The 18,901-nt window shown below is 46.7% G+C and overlaps 1 protein-coding gene and 1 pseudogene across 1 annotated transcript; one reads left to right on the plus strand and one right to left on the minus strand.

The window, feature by feature from the left end:
- Positions 1 to 5,008: 5,008 nt before the first annotated feature.
- LOC131906286 (GTPase IMAP family member 1-like) lies at positions 5,009 to 8,167 on the minus strand (annotated as a pseudogene).
- A 4,845-nt stretch (positions 8,168 to 13,012) lies between these two features.
- LOC131905810 (GTPase IMAP family member 9-like) lies at positions 13,013 to 15,809 on the plus strand. The gene is made up of 2 exons (XM_059256620.1): positions 13,013 to 13,083; positions 14,573 to 15,809. The coding sequence occupies exon 2, from the start codon at positions 14,612 to 14,614 to the stop codon at positions 15,461 to 15,463; it is 852 nt and encodes a 283-aa protein (XP_059112603.1). The 5' UTR covers positions 13,013 to 13,083; positions 14,573 to 14,611; the 3' UTR covers positions 15,464 to 15,809.
- Positions 15,810 to 18,901: the final 3,092 nt, after the last annotated feature.

Raw genomic sequence — 18,901 nt, forward strand, 5'->3', positions numbered from 1 at the left:
TTCACTGTATCTTTCCCTCTTGTCTTTACATAAGTCATGGTCATCATGATGTTTTGGTCTGGATCATGGCTGCTGGTTCTTAAGACTGAACTCTTTCAAGACTTGCTTTACTCAACCTTCACTGAAGCCAGGTTCTGTCTATAAGACTTCAGTGTGCCATGAAGTGACATCTGTGGTAACGGCAGAGTAAAGTACTCCAAAAATCGTTACTTCAAAAACAAACAAACAAACAACAAAACCTGAGAACTTTGTGTCCTAACCATGGACTGAGCATAAAAATGGCAACTGAAGAAACACAGCAACAACATTAAGTTTTGTGGTTAATTTGCTTCACTTTCCACATCCAAAAATCTTCTGTAGCCTTAAAAAAAAAAAAACAACCCAAAAACAAAAAACCCAAAATAAAACAAAAAATTTAAATAAATACCATAATATAATCTATACTCACCATGAAAACCACCACCTAGCTTTCTCTGAAGGGGGACCAAATAAAGTTGGAGTTCCCTCAGAACCCCATTCCTAGAGAACTGACATTTTTGGATTCCTGGAAGACCCTGACAGAAAGGCTTGTCTTTGGTCTAACAGCTTGCCTGGTGGCAACAGTCTTTTCCCCATGAATGATTCTTGAGAATGATTCTTTAATACCACAGATGAATGGAGCAGTGGATAACAAATATGAGAACATTTAAGAGGAAAAGTGAGGCGTGAGTTCTCCATGGAGACTTTGAAAAGCTTTGACATATTCCTGGGAATCCAGGAGAGCACACATGGACAGTGTGTACATGACTGGGGCTGGGGAATGCTCAGGGCAGACCAGGGCATGCTTCAAGATTTCACTCCTGCTTGGTCTTGAGGCTCTTCACAGGCAGAACACAAAATAAAGGCAGAGTTGTGCACCCCTGGTGAGTGTTGAAGGTGTGTCCCAAAACACACACCAAGAACTCCTCCAGTCTGGGGGAGTTACTGAGTCCAGGAATCTAAGCCATTTTGTTTGATCATTAGTTGACCACTGGACTATCTGAGCAGACTTCAGTGACATGTGTATGTGCCAAAGGGCATAGACTTTACAGAATCAGATCTGAAAACTTAACAAAAACAAAAACAACAGCAACATAAACAGACCTTGGCATGGGCAGCCTGGACCTGACCTCCAGAATCACTGCACCCTATTATTTAAAAGAGTTCATTTTCAACAAAAATTAAGCAAGCAAAGACAATATCACCTAATGTGGTGGTTTGACTGATAAATGTCCCCATAGTTTCAGGCACCTGAACAGTTGGCCACCAGTTGTTGGCACTGTTTGGGCAGGTGTAGGGGGTATGGCCTTGCTGGAGGAAGTTTGACAGCGGGACTGGGCTTTGCGAGTAAAAAGCCTCATCCTACCTGTAGTTAGCTTTCTCTGCTGTTTGCTTTCTATTCAATATGCTAGCTACCAGCGTCCTGCTCCATCATTGTGCACCCCTGCTTCCATACCTCCTGGCCACAACAGACTCTTACCCCTCTGGAACCAAAAGTCCAGGTAAATGCTTCCTTCTACGAGGTGCTTTGGTCATGGTGTCGTCACAGAAGTTAACCAATACAGCCTGTATACAGAAAAAAAAAAAAAAAAAACTTCCAATAAATCTGTCCGGAGAAAGCTCAGATGTAAGACTTAACACAAAAGGTTTTCAAGTCAGCTGCTAAAAATCTTTCAGAATGAGCAAAAGGGACCATGTCTAAAGAAGTAAAGATATGTTTAAAGTAATGCCCTGTTAAAGATCATTTAAAGAATGCACCAGGAAAAAAATGCACATTGTGTTTAGAACACCAAGCAGTGGCTCCAGAGTTGACAAAAAGCATAATAAAATGAAAAGTTCACAGCAGGGCTTGATAGCAGATTTGAACAAGCAGAAAAAGCAACTAGTGAACTGGAAGGTGGACAATTGAGAGGTACACTCTGGGAACAGAGAGCAAAAAGGGACTAAGAGAAATCAGCCACATCAGGGACCTGTGAAGTTTACATATAATAGGAATCCCAGAAAGGGGAGACGGGGAGGAAGAGGGAGCTGGAGAGATAGTGACCATATTAAACAAAATCTGTTCATCTGTACATCAAAGACACTAATGAACTTTAGATAGGATAAACTTAGAGAAACTCATACCTGAGCACATTATAATCAAGCTTTCAAAAGACGTTGAAGAGAATCTTGAAAACAGTAAGAAAGAAGTGGCCCGTCATGTAGAAGGGACCTTGAACAAGAGTGCTGCCACTTCTTCATCACCAACCAGAAATCAGTAAATTGGCACAAAATACTGGGGGGAAAATAGCAACCTCAAATTCTTTGTCTGGCAAAACTCTTCTTCAAACATGAAGGAGAAGCTGTAAGTGTCGGCCTACACGTCTAACCTCAGTACTGGGAAGGCTGAAACAGGAGGATTGCTGTGAGTTTGAGGCCACTTGTCATGCCTTCCATGCTGTGATAGGCTCTCCAAGTAATTCAGACTGTTCACACTAGCCCTGCACCAGCAGTCAGCACTAGAGGTGCTCCAGGATGTGATGGGCAAGGATGAGAAGACAACCCCCTCCTGGAAAGATGGGCGCTGTTGATCAGAACACTCTCTGCACCCTTCCCTTCCAGTGTGTCCTCTTCTGATAGTGGACACAGGAATGCCTATGCATGCATGTGTGCTTCTCTGCATGTCTTTGCAGATAGCCTCTGTGTCTCTTTGTTCAGTGAGCATAAGATAAATAAACATTTAAAAAAAAAAAACATCATGAGACAATCCAGTGCACTTATTTATGGGAATGACAGATTCAGTGCTCACTCTAGCTCTTGGTGCAGTGTATGTGGACTAGGGGGACTAGAAGACAACTCCCTGACAGGGAGGGGCAGTCTGAGGTCAGCAGAGAAGAGGGAAGAGCTGAGGAAAGGGCAGACTGTTTCAGTAAACTGAAGCCCTGGAAGGGAAGTGGGTCTGCCTGAGAGCTCTAGTTGCATAATTTTAGGGAGGTGAGGGAGGAAAAGAGAGTCCTAGGTCCTGAGATGCAAAATAGACACTAGCTGATCATCAGTGGATGGGTCAAAGTTAGTTTATAATCTGTCAGGTAGGACTGACCCATCCAGTGGGGCAGTGATACTGTCCTCAGGAATATGAAGTAGGAATTCAGCAGACTATGACAAAGCTAATACCTGGAAGAAGCCAAGGGCACTTTCAGAGGATACGCCAAGCCTCAAGGAGTCCTGGTGATATTTGGCTTTGGAATATATCAGCTCCTTCCTGCTATGAATTTCTTGTGTGCTGGTGTAGTTACCCAATTGATTCTTTCTCCTAAGAACTTCTAAACAGTGTGGATTGCTCATTCTTTGGGCATAGTTTTTCCCTATGTACTTAGGGAAAACAGTCACATTGGATAACAGTCACACAGGCAGGGCTTCCTTCTTTCAGGCTTTTTGTTTTTCTTTCTAGCATTAGAATCAGATGTCAGCCTTCTGTAATTATCTCCTTTAGCTAGCATCCAAGGCCAGGGCCAGATCTGGACAAAAGCATTTTATTTGAGATACCTCTCATACATCCAAAGACAAATAGAAGACAGAATAGCATTCCATACCACCTGCTAGTCTCCTGAATTAAGGTAAATATCCGTAAGGAGACACTGCCTAGGCTAGGTGGACATTAGGTACATAGCTTTATTTCTTGTGCAAATTAAGCTCAGACCCCCTTTTCTTTCACAGCCCAAGTGGCACCTCTAGACTTGCACTCAATTTACTCAGAACAAAAGGGCTTTTTCATACCGGGTACCTCATGCTGTGACACAGGTTACCTACCTACTGAGTACTCTTCCCCCACCCTGCCAGAAAATGGTCACTTAGGGAAAAAAAGGGCAGCTTTATTTTAGTGACTCACAGACTAGTAGCGTTTCACCTAACCACTTCTAAGAATATAGTTTGAGCGCATAAATTCCCTTTCTGATTTATTAACCGATTCCAGCCCTTAACTGACCCCACCTCCTTGATTCACTCCCTTTTTGGGTTGCAAATGAAGCTGACTATGGCTGCTCTTCGGAGGACCCTGAAAACCTCCATTTGCATTGTCAAAGACTTACTGCTAGTAAGTGTTTACACACCAGTTCACGAGGGATTTTGTCTGAGAAGAATGAAGTGAATGGGAGAGTGAAGATGGGGGAACAAAGATGGGAAGAACTTAGGATAATGAGAGGACAGGAGGAGAAAGGACAGAGAGGAGCTGACTATGAGAACAGAATTGAAGCTGTGTAGATAGATTTTGTCTTAGAAGAATAAAGTGTATGAACTAAAGAGCTTGGTGTACTTAGATTTGTTTCCCTCAGATTAATTCTCCCGTTGGTAGCATATGTTCTGGAACCCTGGTGTTGTGCCCAGATCGCAACCACCAGAGAGACCACCGAAGACGAGCGTGCTGGAATGCAAAAGCAAGGTTTAATTCGGGATATCCAAAAGCAATACAAGCCTAGGCAGGGACTTCATCCAACAGATCCAATGCAGTGGAGGCTGGAGGAAGTGCCCGCCTCTCTGCAAGCTCAGTTTTTAAAGGCAAAACCCACAAGGTTACATCATTTAGGGGTGCTAGTACAGGTACAATTCTGATTGGCTCGCTTCTAGGGACTTTTTAGAAATCATGGCTTAATCTTACTTCTAAAGGGGTGGTTGCCTACCACCATTTCTCATTGGCTGCCCTCAGGTGGGGACATTTCTGTGGTCAGTCACCCTGGAAACCAGGGTTGGAACATTCCATAGTCCGGCAGTCATTACCTCCTGACTGACTACCTTGTGACTCTGTACTTTTACACTTCCTGGTTTCTGGAATCTGGACTGACTGGTTTCAGTAACTCATGGCCTGTACCTAAAAGGAGAAATCTGAGGCCTTAGTTTTAAGGTGAAAGCGTTTTGGTCTTATTTTGGTTCCACACTGGGGACAGATTATTGGAGACTGGACCCCAACAGTCTTCCTTACAGTACAGCTTAGAACAGCAGGGAGGCCCCTAGCAGTTTAGAGTCTTAGAGAGGTCCTATGGGTTTTCTGCCACACCCACAGCCCAGCTAGCAGCCTAGTGTGCAGGACCTTCTGCCTGTGTGCTGCCCCCATCTCGGCCACCTTGGCAAGTTGGTCCTGGGGGTCAGCGGCCTGCAGGGCCTGCACCAGCTCATACATCTCATTGGAGTTGTGCGCTTCCTCGTGATTCCTCACCAAGCCTAACAGCTGCTCAGCTTGTGCCTCACTTGGCAAGGTTGTTTGAGGGCATCGCACTCCCCCCCCCTCCCCCCGGCATTCTACCACAAGCTCCTGCACTGTGGTTGTCCATGAAGCACACGCAATCCTGCAAATTCTCCAGCCAGGTCCTCCTTGCTCTTGCTCCCCAAACACCCACTTCACCTTGGCCAGTGCCTGACTGTTCTGAGTGGTGAAGCGACCCAGCTGGGTGACCAGCAGCAGCACATGCGGCCCAGGGGACTACAGTAGGAAGCAGCGGGCTGTCTCCACGAATGTGGGGTCGGTCTGCAAGACCTCAGAGCTGAAGATATCTGGTGTGTCCACCACCTCCACGTGCCAGCCAGCCCACTTCCTGCTGGCCCAGGAGCAGGCTTTGGTGACAGGCACAGCCCCCAGCTTGGAAAAAAAGCACTTCTGGCTCAGGATGCTGTTACCTGTGGCACTCTTGCCGGTCCCAGTTCTGCCTACCAGGATGAGCCTCAGTAGGGGCACCCGTGGGGCCCGTGAATCCTCCTCTGAGCCTGAGGACCAGATATGGCAGCATTGAGTCAGAGTCATGGCTTTTCCCTGGGACTCACCTGTGTTCTAGCCTTCACACAAAAGGGAAGGACCCACAGTGCCTGCTCCCCTTGGAAGCCTGGTGCTCCCATCTGCTTTGGGCTCTCAGAGCTCAGGCTCCTCCCCATCTTTCCTCTCTGCATTTGGATTCTCTGTGCACCTGCAGGTGCTCCCGCTGCATTTTAGAAGGTGCTCATCACAACTCCTGGGTCCACCAGGGTCTCTGGTCCTGCACACTCAGGCCGACCTGATGCTGATCTGACCCTAAAGTTCCCCTCACATGCTGGCCATTGAGCACATGGGAGCCCCTCAGTCCCAGACACGGGTTGAGTCACAGCCCATCAAGTGCTCCTTGTGTAAGGGCAGGGAGTGCTCAGTCTAGGACATAACTCTTTTGCAAAAGCAGAGATAATGTGGGGCTTTCAACTGGGTTGTTAGAGAGTGAGAGGAGAGAGCTCACCCTCGTCCTCTTCCTCCTCTCCTGTCTGAAGCTGGCTCCCTAAAGAGAATGCCCCCCTTTAACTTTCTTTTTATTTATTCTTTGTGTCTTTCACATTATGCATCTCTATCCCATTCATTTCTCTGTCCCTTTGTATCTGCCCTCTGCCCTTGCAAGCCCCCAAAATAAAATAAAATTTAAAAGAAGAAGGAGAAGGAGAAGAAGAAAAACAAAAGAGAAAAATCTGTCTCATCATGGAAGCTATAATATCTTAATTGCAGGTGTTCCTTGCTAAGAGTCATTGGTCTGGTTTGAGGCCTCTGGTTTCTGCTAGACTACCAATGCTGGACCCTCACTGGAACGCCTCTTGGTTATCCTGTTGTTGCCCTGTGTCGTGGAGATCCTGCAGCGTCGAGTCCCTTTACGTGCTCCAGCAGATCACAGATGGGGTGGATGTTAGGGTGGGTCAACTCAATCCTGGTTCTGGGCCTGGGTAGTTGCAGGGATGATCAGCCCGCCAGCTCTCCCCTGTCCTCACCACCAGCATGAGCTCTCCTGCATTGCCCTGGCTAGTTCACCCCTTGCAACAATGAGCAGGGGCGCGGGGCCAGTTCTCCTGCTTTCATGTCCTCAGTGTCAGCTCTCCCACACCTACATCTTCAGGGCCAGCTCTACTGTGTTGTCCAGGCATGGTGTAGGGGCCACTCTCCTGAGTGCTGCAGCTGATGAGGGGCAAGGACAGCTTTCCCGCCTGCCTCAGGCATGGATGGATGGGGGGAGGGGGCATTTCTCCCCTGCCCATGTCACTACATGACAGATGACTAATGGGGACAGCTCTCCCATGCTTACAACTTCAGGGTTGGCTCACCCACACTTACGCCAACAGGATTGACTCTATTGTGCTACCCAGGAGAGGTACAGAGCCTGCTCTCCTGAGTGTTGTAGCTGAATGTCCCCCTTTTTAGATGATATTTTATTTATGGGGAGCATACTGCCATGTCCTCTGGAGGCTAAAGGTCAAGTTTCAGAGGCAGTTCCCTCCTCCCATCATGTGGACTCAGGAGTTGAAATCAGCTCATCAGGTTTGGCTGTGTGTGCCTTTATCGACAGTCATCTCCCTGATCCCCAAAATACTAAATATCAGTTAGTCCCCTGTTCTGGAGACCTGGTGAGTGAGGCTCACTCCACTGCTGGATTTCCCATCCTCTGTGTCATCTTTGTGGAGACCAGAGTAGGTTTAGGATCCTCCTTCATGCTTAGGAACCAGTGACAGGCTGGTCAAAGCTCTGAGCTTCTCTCAGCAGGACAGAGACAGAGGCACAGCCAAACGCAGGACCCAGGGCCTGCTGTTTCATCCCAGGGGCTTCCAGACCCGAGGAAGCTCCACCCACTTCTTAGCCTGGGCTCCCACACCAGCCAGGACACCTTGAGAGAAGGGCTCTTACCGTAGGCGCTTTCCTCATCTCTTGCCATCTTCCTTTCCCCCCACGCGTCTCAGAGGACTCTCAGTTCCGATTTCCTCATCCATGTGCTCATTCCTGCCACAGGTGGCAAGGGACAGAGTGGGGAGGACATCTCTCCCTCATCCATGCCACCACATGGCAGACCTGGGAAATGAGGTCACTCTGTTTCTCTCGAGCCCCCAGGGCTGGCTCACCTGTGTCCTCAACCACAGGGTCAGCTCTAGTGCTTCCTAGGTGAGAAGCAAGCCTATGGTGAGGTGTGGGGCCATCTTTCCCGAGTGTAGGGGCTAGCTCTCCCCTGAGGGGTAGGGCCAGCTCACCTGCTGCAATATCCAGAGAGGGGCAGGACCAGTCATTCCAGGGCCAGTGAAAGGCGGGGCTAGCTCAACACAGCATAGCACCAATGATCCTCATGCTAACACCGGCTCTGAACATCACCACAGACCACAACTGCATCAGAACCACAGACCCAGACATGGCCCTCAGCAGCAGCTCAGGCCAGACGCCACCACAGCCTGGGCAACATAGGCCCCTCAGATCAGCATGGCCCTGCAGCAACATGGCCCCTCAGCATCAAATGGTCCCAGGTGGCTAGCCAGACCCTGGGCATCTACAGAGCCCTTGGTGGCAACTGGAACCATAGACACCACCCTAGACCTCAGGCTCCACAGGGCTATGGACCCAGACATGGCCCTTTGCAGCAGCCCTGGCCTGGACAACATCATGGCCCCAGGTGACAGTGCAGGCCACTCAGATCAGGATGTCCCTGATAGCAACATGGTCCTCGGATACCCTCATAGCCCCAGGTTGCAGCCCAAACCCTAGGTATCTGTGTGGCCTTTGGTGGCAACATGGGCCACAGACATCAACACAGACCCTGGCTGTGGAAGGACCATGGACCCAGGCAGGGTCTTCGACAGCAGCCCAGGCCAGGTTGTCACCATTGCTCCCCCCGACCCTTTAGCCATGCAGGCCACCCAGATTGGCATGGCCCAGGGTGGCATGGCCTCTGCAGTGCCACGGCCCTCAGACACCAATGTGGCCCCACCACAGGCACCTGCACGGGCCCCCAGTGATGAAGGGAGCCACAGATATCAACTCAGGGCCCCTCTGCTGCTCCAGGGCCCCAGATCAATACCTGGCCCTAGGTCATAGCCCAGACCCAGACATCTTCCTGGACTCGAGTGGCCAGCTATGTCAACCTGTTCCTCACCACCCTCGCCCCTCTGGATCCACTTCTCTGCCCAGCCCATAACCCATTCTGCCTCTCCCTGTCTTCCGTCTCCCAACTCTGTACTCTCCCACCACAATGGTGCCCAACCACCCATCACCAGTGTGCTTGGTTGAATACCGCCTGTCCCAGCCGTAAAGGATGGCACGGAGATCGTGGCCCTCCAGGCCCAAAAGTCTAGGGGTGGAGGGTTCCATCTGTGTCCATCACCGATTCAGGCCTGGGTGGAACCATTATCTTTGGAGATGATTCTAGACTTTCTTTGTTCTTCTTTCAGCCTCCAGTTGTTATTTTCCTCACTAGGAATTGAACCCAGGGCTTTGTGTGTGGTAGGCCACCACTGAGCTAACCTTCAGCTCTTTTAAAATCCGTGTTTTGAGACAGAGTCTCACTCACTAAGTTGCCCAGGCTGGCCTTGAATTCACTCTGTCCTTTAAGTTTGTGATCCTCCTGCGTCAGCTTCCCAAATAGCTGGGATTATAGGAATGCACTGTCAGGCTCTGATTCTGTTGCTGGTATTGTTTTTTTTTTATTTTTCATTTTAATTTTAAAGACATTTATTATTTATTTATTTATTTATTTATTTATTTATTTATTTTTATGTGAATGCGTGTGTGCCTGTATGTAAGAGTCTGCAGAAGTCAGAAGAGGGTGTTGGATCCCCTGGAACTGGAGTAACAGGTGATTGGGCAGTGTCACCTGTAAGAGCAGCAAGTGCTCTTAACGCCTGAGCCATTCATAACCTCCATATTTTGTCTTGTTTTTGAGAGAGAAGTTTTAATTTCCAAGTAAAATTGAGAGAAAGATACAGTGATATCTCCCATGCAGTGATATCTCTCATGCATAACCTTCTCTCTTGTCAGTATGCCCCGGCGCGTTTGTCCTCGCTCAGCCTATGCAGCAGCATTAGCCGATGTCTACAGCTGACATTCGTTTCGCTCTTGGCTTGGACAGTACATCATGACATATAGCCACTAACGCTGCCAGCCGCGGGAATATGAAGTAGGAGTTCAGCTGATATTGGCAAAGCTATCATCTGGAAAAAGTTAAGGACTTTTCCAGAGGAAACCAAGACTTAAGGAGTCTTGGTGATATTAGCTTTTGAATGTATTAGCTGTATCCTGCAATTAATTTCTTGTGTGCTGTTGGAGTTTCCCCCATTCGACTTTTCCTTCAAGAATTTATAACAGTGTGATTGATCACTAATTTGGCATAATTCTCCTTATACATTTGGGATACTTGGATGGCTGTCCTCAACCGTGTTTACTTTTCATTAACATAAATCTGGCCAGAGCCATTCTCTGGACAAAAGTATTTCAGGTAAGATACCTTTTTTCCAAAGATAAACGCAGAGAAACTTTAGCTCATCCCCCTTACAGATAAGAAAAAATATCCACTAGCAATTAAAATCCTCAACTCCTTACCTTCACCCCGGGTTATTCATACAAGACCCTAATTTAGGAGATTTACTGCTTACATTCCTGGGATGATGTTTTCGTCGCTTATTAGTTACTGAATTAAGATAATTATTTCCCACCGACTTAAGGAGATTTCTGACAAGGGCATACAAGCAGTAGATGCTAAGCTTCGTTTCTTATGCAAATTAAGTTCTAATTCCTCCTTACCCAGGTGCTATTCCTAGATTTTCTTCTTAACAATTACTCTGAGTGAAAGTGCTTTTACTAACCAAAAGCTGCAGGCTCTGACGTAGGTTGCCTAGCAACCGAGAACACTCTTCCTCCCTATCTGAAAGCAGCTGCAGCTAGGAGGAGCATATGGGAAAAGCCGCACCAAAGACAGTTTACTTTCTTGTGACTTAATTTACACCTAACACTCCACCTAGCCATTTCTAGATTATAGTTTGAGCACATAAATTCCCTAATTGATCTTAGCCTTTAGTTGACCCTAACAGAGAATTCTCCTTTAGTCACTCTCCCCTTTCAGGTTGTTAATCTAGCTGACAATTACTGAGTTATGTGTGGATCCTTACCACCTCTCTCTGCAACCCTGAGAACTTCTAACCTCGCAATGCGTTGTTAAAGAGCATGGTTTGTGTATAGAGACGGGTTTTCCTGTAACACTTGTAGAATTGACTTAGAGAAATAAAGCGAATGGACTAAAGAATTCAGTGTGCTTAGATTCATTGAATATCCCTCAGATTAGAATCCTCAGCTGGTTGGAGGACTCTTCCACAGACCCTGGGAGCAAACAATATAGTCTGGCCCTCTTATTGTTTGTGTTACACTAATATGGTATCACACAAAATATTTTACTGCCCTAAAGGTTCTCTGAGCTCTGCTCACTTATGCCATCTCTCTAATCCCCAGCAACTACAGATAATTCTACTGTCTATAATGTCAGTTTTTCCAGAATGTTCATCAGGAAATGTTTTTACTACTAAGTTTTGCTTAGTACTACACTCCTAAGTTTCTCAAAGATACTTTCATGGTTGCTTCTTGCTTATTCTTTGTGTTTGGATAACACTCCACTGTCTGGATATGCTCAACTTGCTTATACACTCACTTACTGAAGGGTATCTTAGTTGCTTTCAAGTCTTGTCAATTATCCATAAAGCTGATACTAACCTGCTCGCGTGGGGTTTTATGAGAGCATCATTTTTTATTCTTGCGTATAAATGTCAAGTAATGCAGTTTCTGGATCATACGGGAAGAACGTTTGTAATTTTGTAAGATGTTAGCAGCCCTGTCTTCTGAAGCGGCTGTACCATTCTGCGTTCCTACTAGTAACCAATGAGGGTCTCACTGCTCCAGGCTTTGATACCATCAAGTGTTCTGAAGTTTCGCTGTTCTGGGAGGTGTATGTACAGTGGTGTCTTGCCGTTTTATGCTTCCTTGAGGACATGCGATGGTGAGTGTCTTTCCACACAAAACAGTAGCCATCTGCGTAATTTTCCTGTGTGAGGTTGTGCCAAGGCCTTTGTCCTGTTTATATTGGATTGTTTTCTTAACAGTGGGACTTAGGAATTATTCATGTATGGTTCTGGCACAAACCCAGAAACATAGGTCAACATTCTGTGTTCTCTTGAACAATGCACCAAGAAATAAAGCCATGCAGTTACAGCCATCTGATTTTCAACAAAGGTACCAGAGACACATGCTGAGAACAAACAGCCACTTTGGCAAAGGGTGCCAGTGAAACCGGGCATCACGTGCCGAGAACTGAGACAGACTTCACATCTCTCACCTCAGACAACAATTCATTAAAAATGAAACAGAAACTTCCACGTAAGGTCTGAAAGCTTAACATGGCTAGAGGGAACATGAGGAAAATAGTTGAAGATCTAGGCCTCTTTGAGCATTCGGTGTCACCCTGGGCATGAACCAAAACATAGGTTTGAACCCTGCTGTGGCGCCTTACTGTGATGGGTTTGCATGTCCACTTGCCACAGATCAGAAGAACCAGAGCAGGGAGCTGCACCTGAAGAACTGTCCTGACTGCCTTGCCCATCGTGGGCTGCAGCTTCTGCTGGCAGGGCAGGTGGAAAGGGTGTGGCCTAAGGAAGACCACCTGCCCTTTGCTCCTTAACAGCCCCCCCCTCTGCTGCTGATTCCTTCGCTGACATCAGACCAGCATTTTCAAGTTTTCACTGTGGGCTAAGGACCAGTGGCTTTTCAGGAAGTGTCTGGGTCCTGGCACCAGACTGGGACCACTGAGCCACCCTGCCCTGGGCAATGAGTAACCCCCAGTTGCTGCATCCTGCCCCCCCAAGTAAGAGATAGCTACAGGGAGACTGCTCCAAGAGTTGAGGTATCAGCCTCAAGGACCTAAAGACTACCAGGTCCTCAGCTTTGAATTCAAGGTCATCCACAATGCATAATGAGTTCAAGACTAGCCTGGGGTACCTGAGGCTGAATCTTAAAAAACAAAACACAATCCAAAACAATTAAAATATTTTTTTGAATTTTTTGGCATTTTAGTAGACATCCCTACAAAAGGTTCAACCTGACAATGCTGAAGCACCCCCTAAGTTACAGGACAGTATTTCTGTTTCTTTAAAGGCAAACAGGCTCTTCATTGGCTCCACCCTTAGAACTTCCTGACTGACAGGCTTTAGGGAATAGGCAGTTTTGCTTCCTATAGTTGAGCAGAAGCATAGGCTCTCAGAGAGACCTTGAACTCTCACCGCTTCCTGAAGAAGAAGGTGAGTCTGGCTGGGAAGAGAACTGGAGGAAGGGAGCTGTGAGAGGCAGTAGGGGATGGGGCATCTATGCGGGTGTAGGTGGTGTGTCTGTGGCTCCACAGGGAGGGCTCTGCCGGTGGGAGTGGTGTTGGTGGAGAAAAGGGCCAAGGAGATGAATTAGGTTGCTGCGATCCGAATCTGCCTGTAGGTAGCTGTGGCACAGGACATAGAGTGTAGCCTGACACTCTTCACAGAAATTTCTGTGTCTCCAAGGCAGGTTCCTCAGACCTGGGAGACAGCTCAGATCATCTAAGTCACTTTTCTTACCTCAGAAAGTCTGATGACCCTCTTAGCTGCCCAGGTCATCCTGGGCAGAGGAGAGTTAGAATTCAGCGTGCTGACTCTTGCCACGGTACCATAGACAGCTCTGCATGGACAGCTGTGTGGCTCTGTGAGCATGCGGCGGGGCGGAGGGGACTATCAATGCCAGATTAGCTGCTCTGAAGGCACAACAGGGACAAGCCTGCAGCTGTGGCTCAGGGCCCCTGTGTTGCTTCCTGCTGCTCTTTTCCTTTATGACTGTATTTCTGTAGCATCTGTAGCATCGCCTTGAAATCTGAGGGGATGGTGCCTCCAGCAGTTCTTTCGCTATTCAGATTGTGTTAACTGTCCTGGGTTTTTTGTTTTGGTTTGGTGTTTTGTTTTGTTGTGTGTCTGTGTATGTCTGTTTCTTTTTTTATTAATGTGATAAATGAACGTATTTCTTCAATACGATGTTTAAAGACACACATTGAATTATGTACTAGTCAAATCAGGGGACTGAGCCCTTCCACTTCCTTACTGTTTCTTATGTTTGCAGCCTTAGAACGCTTCTCATAGTTCTTCATAAAACGTGGTAAGATGGGCATTACAGTCAACCCAGTATGTGCTGGGCTTTCAAATACTTGGCACAGCAGAGGTTTGGGTGCACTTACTCTCAGAACTGGCATTGGGTATGGTACCTGTTCTAATATTGCATGTAGGTTGGTAGCAGGAGTAGAAATACCATTTCTGTGCTATCACAAACAGTTTAAATGGCATCCAGATTATCAGGGTTTTAAAAGTATGCTGGGGGAGGTGGCAGGGGGTGTTGGTGGTGGTGGAGATGCTTATGAGATGGCTCAGCATGTAAAGGCACTTCCTGTGCAAGCCTGACAACTGGGGTTCAATGCCCAGAACCCATGTGAAGGTGGAAAGCGGGAGCCAACCCCACAAGGTCATCCTCTGACCTCTATAGGAACACTGCAGCATGCACGAGCCCCTGGGATTTCCCTGCAGAATCACATGGAGCAGCATTCTTGTGTTTAATTTCTCTGGTTCTTCCTTGGTAGTGCTTCTCCTCTCTGTCTCTACAAGGATACACGGAGATAAAGAACACTGAAAACATTTAGGGAGGGATGGAGAACAAGAAAGCATTGGAGCAGTTCCCGTTTTCCTAATAGGCAATTTCTCTCTCTTTCCCTTCCTTAAGATCTGTCACTCTTGATCTTCAGAGCTGGTTCCCCTCAACATGGCTGCTGAAAACCCCGAGGTGAGGCTCATTCTGGTAGGGAAAACTGGAAATGGAAAGAGTGCCACAGCAAACACCATCCTTGGGAGTCAGAAATTTGATTCTAAGATTTCTGCCAATGCTGTTACTAAGACCTGCCAGAAAGCCTCCAGGGAATGGAAGAGGAGAAACCTTTTGGTGGTCGACACTCCGGGGCTGTTTGACACCAAGAAGACCATGGAAACCACCTGTACTGAAATCAGCCGCTGTGTCCTCTACTCCTGCCCTGGGCCTCATGCCATCATCCTGGTTCTGCAGCTTGGACGCTTCACTGAGGAAGAGCAGAAAACTGTTGATCTGATCAAGGGTCTTTTTGGGGAGGAAGCCATGAAGTACATGATCATCTTGTTTACTCGAAAAGACGAGCTGGAGAACCAGAGCCTTGATGACTTTTTAGGCCAAGCAAATGGAAAGCTAAAGAGTATCATCTTGCAGTGTGGGAAACGCTACCTGGCCTTTAATAACAAAGCAGAAGGGGCCGAGCAAGAAAATCAAGTACAGCAGCTGGTAGAACTGATAGAGAAAATGGTGGATGGAAACGGGGGTTCCCACTTTTCTGAAAAGATATATGAGGATGTAGATAATAGGCTGAAACAATGTCTAAGGAATCTGGAGGAAACTTATGAGCAACAACTCAGTGCTGAAATCCAAAGAATAGGAAAAGAAAAGAAGGCACAAATTGATTCTGCAAAAAGAGAGTATAATGAGAAAATGAGAAACATTAGGGAAGAGGCTGAAGAGAATATATTAAAGTATATTTTCAATAAGATAAGAGAAATATTTTCAAAACTTTGGAACAAGTTGACACGGTGAAGTAAATGTCATTCTTTTTTATTAGTGACATTTGTTCCTTGAGAATTTCATACCTGTGTGCATGTAGTATGTTCTGATTACATTCATGTCTTTCTGTTTGGGTATGTTTTTGCTTTGTGATCCACTGAGTTTAACTAGGTTCATGTGTGTGAGAACAGGTTGAGAAGAATCTGCCAGAGCATGGTGGGCACACCAGGAGGAGCACAATGGAAGACAATGACTCTTCCTCTCCCAGAATCCATCAGTAGTTAACACCTCAGCAGGGTGGAGTAGGTTCCCGTGAGCTCCTCCTCCATCCAAGGCCCAAGGCTGCTGTGAGCTTGTGACTGCACTGACTGCTTCCTGAAGACACCCTGGTGCGCGTACATGCACACACACACACACACACACACACACACACACACACACACACACACAATTTAAACTATTAAAAAGGGCAAGTCATTAGGAAAGCTGGCTGGAAGCTCTGTGGTGGGCCTCCGAGTTCCACCATAAGTGACGGAGAAGACATAGATGATCCCGTGGAATGAACGCTCAATGCTGGGAAGTACAAGATTTTTGTGAGATGTTCTAATCTTCAGGAAAAAACAAACAAACAAACAAAAACAAAAAATCCTTCTCACCATCTTCCTGGGAGAAAATGAGGTGCAGGTCTCTGAATTAGGAGGATGGAGGATACTACAGAGTCCACTGTTTCCATTAACCCCACTTCATCCTCTAGTAACCTGGCTCTTTACAGCTGCCATTTCTGAACTTGAAGGGCCTTTTCTTTGGGCTTCAGTCTCTGTCCCCCACCTCTAGCCTTTCTGGGCTGTGAGGGAGGTCGGTGCACTCTCATCTCCCCTGTCTTCCAGGAGTTTGGCCAAGTATCTCATCCCTACTAACACTTTTACTTTTATACCCTGCATAGCCCTGTGATCCCTCTGGTAGGCCTGTTGGATGTGAGGCTGCCTGTGGTGTATAATAGGTTCGAGACCACAGTGTTACTGTGCAGTTGATTTTCCATAAGCCAATTTACCTTGACTTTGAAATCTCTGATGCTCTGTTAAATGGAACTAGAACACAGCCGAACAAAAATGCACAAAGTACTTTCACATAGTTACACAGACCCACTCACGGCCATTCCTGGATTCTCAAGGATATTTTAAATAACTATTGCTTCAAAACAGCTAATAATAAAAGTGATTTTGTTTTGATTAATGAAGTTTGTTGCTCTGGTTACTCTCCCTCCACCTTCTCCTCTTCCCTCCAACCCTGGCCACTCCCTCTTCTTCCCAACAAAATTTCCCTCCAATTTATGACATTTTGTTTTGCTTTATGTCTCACAGAATTTACCTAGGACTGTTTATGTGACCGTGAACTTGGGACAATACATTAGAGGCCAATGCGTTCAGCAGTGGGGACGCAACTGGAGAGTCTGCTCCCCACCTCCGCCAATTCCGGAATCTGTTAGGGGAGTGATGGCATCAGTGGTCTCTCTGAGCTGTGAACTTCATGCGGCTTATTTGAACAGTTTTATATGGGGGGGGGGTGTTTGCCTGCATGTATGTGTGTGCCTGGAGCCCACAGAGGCTGTAGAGGGAGTCAGATCCCCTGAAACTGGAGTTGGAGATGGTTGTGAGCCACCATGTGATGCCTGGGAATCCAGCCTGGGTCCTCAGAAGAGCAGCCAGTGCTCTTCACCACGGGTCCATCTCTCCAGGACAATTTTGCTAACGTTTATAATGAATTTGCTAAGTATTTTGTTAATAGTTTAGGCTTTTAAAACTCTATTACAATGATTCTAAAGGTAGAGACATTGTACACACACCACACCCCCTCAAGATTGAGCTATGAGTGGCCGGCCATAACTAGGTCTCACCTCCAGGTGGAAGGCAGAGGAAAGCTCTGTTTGGGGTCAATACCAGTCCAAAGTGACACTCAGGGGGAACACTGAGCAGAGTTTAGTATGCTGAGATCTCCCTGAGATGTTTCTCCATTTCCCAACCTCTCCCCCCAGCCTGTTTGGGTACCATCTCATGTTAATGGCAGGATGCATGGCCCCTCCATCTTGCCCTTCTCCCCTGAAAACTGACCACAGCTCATGTGGTGAGTCAGAGAGAAGCTGAAGGAGAGGGGACAGGAAATGTCTGTGGCTGATGAGGGAGGAAGGGTTTCGGGGTACAGATACATTTCACATCAACTGTCTTACTCTCATAAGAGAGGCTTCTGGGAAATGGGCTGACATCAACTGTTGAGTCCACAAATTCTCGAGAATTGTAATGAAAAATCACCCTCTGGTTTCTTTGCTGTAAAATTTCAAATGAGCTGGACACAAGATTTGTATGAGTATGAGAAGGGAGTCTGCAGATTGAAGAAAAATGTCAGTTTTGTGTTTGGACATTTCTGCTCCCAGCATCCTGATTACTGAAGACTCCACATTCCCGGGCCCCCTCAGTGCACAGTTCAGTACATGGAACAGAGTTTAGAAGGCCCGTGGTGAAGAATTCACTTTGTCAGGGCCTATCAGCACCCACCTGGTTGTTTGGAGATTCTGTGCCAAGTTACCAGATTTCACAGGTGAACCTGGGGAATCAAAGTTACTGAATAATAGACTTTCCTGAAGGTAAGAATTTTTCCCAATCTGACTCAATACTCCTACCCCTGCCCTCACATCACTCTTGTTCATTGTGTTAGGGATCCAAAACCTAAACTCTTCCTGCTGACCTCTGCCAGAGTAATTACCCAGAGCCGGTGGTCCCCTGGGTTTATAAAACATGCAGATGGCAGGTTTTATGATAATCATAGTGTGGAGACATGAGGATCTCCTGCTATATATGTGGAAAGGTTGAATAGAATTTGAAAGCAGACTATTCTAAGCCGAAGAGTTATGCATGGACCCTGAGGGAACCACCAAAAAAGGGTTGTCCTAAATAAGTCAACACGAAGAAATAAAAGGGAAATCACACAAGAATCATCCCCAAAGTAGGCAGAATAGTAGAGAAAGGGAGAGAAGAACAGACTGGACAGGGAGAAAACTGGTAGCTGACAATGTTTTATTGTTAGAGAATTTTATATGTTCACATAATGTGTTTAGATCAGTTCCACCCCCATTACCCTCCCCTCTAATTCCTTCAGCCCTCTCCTCTCCTCCCAACTTTATGTCCTCTGTCTCCCCCGAAATGGCCTTGTCATATACAGCAGGTACTGTTTTACTGCACATGTCCACTGCCTCCAATGTTCCCATGCCCTCTTCTGCAGTGATCTCTGGGCCTGGAGGGAGGAGGTATGATATAGATGTCCCATTGAAATCCAACCGTATCATGAATTGTATGAAGTATAAAATATCTAAATACCCAAATTGAAAGTAGATTCTACTATACCCTATTGACAAGGGGCCCTCTCCCCATTTCTTAAGTAAGTTAGCACACAGGAGATTGAGTATCACTGCCAACCAAG

This window comes from Peromyscus eremicus, chromosome 3 (genome assembly GCF_949786415.1).
Source record: "Peromyscus eremicus chromosome 3, PerEre_H2_v1, whole genome shotgun sequence".
Lineage (NCBI taxonomy): Eukaryota > Metazoa > Chordata > Mammalia > Rodentia > Cricetidae > Peromyscus > Peromyscus eremicus.

Excerpts from the sequence above, each read along its gene's own strand:
- LOC131905810 (XM_059256620.1), top strand. The coding sequence starts at position 14,612 with ATGGCTGCTGAAAACCCCGAGGTGAGGCTCATTCTGGTAGGGAAAACT.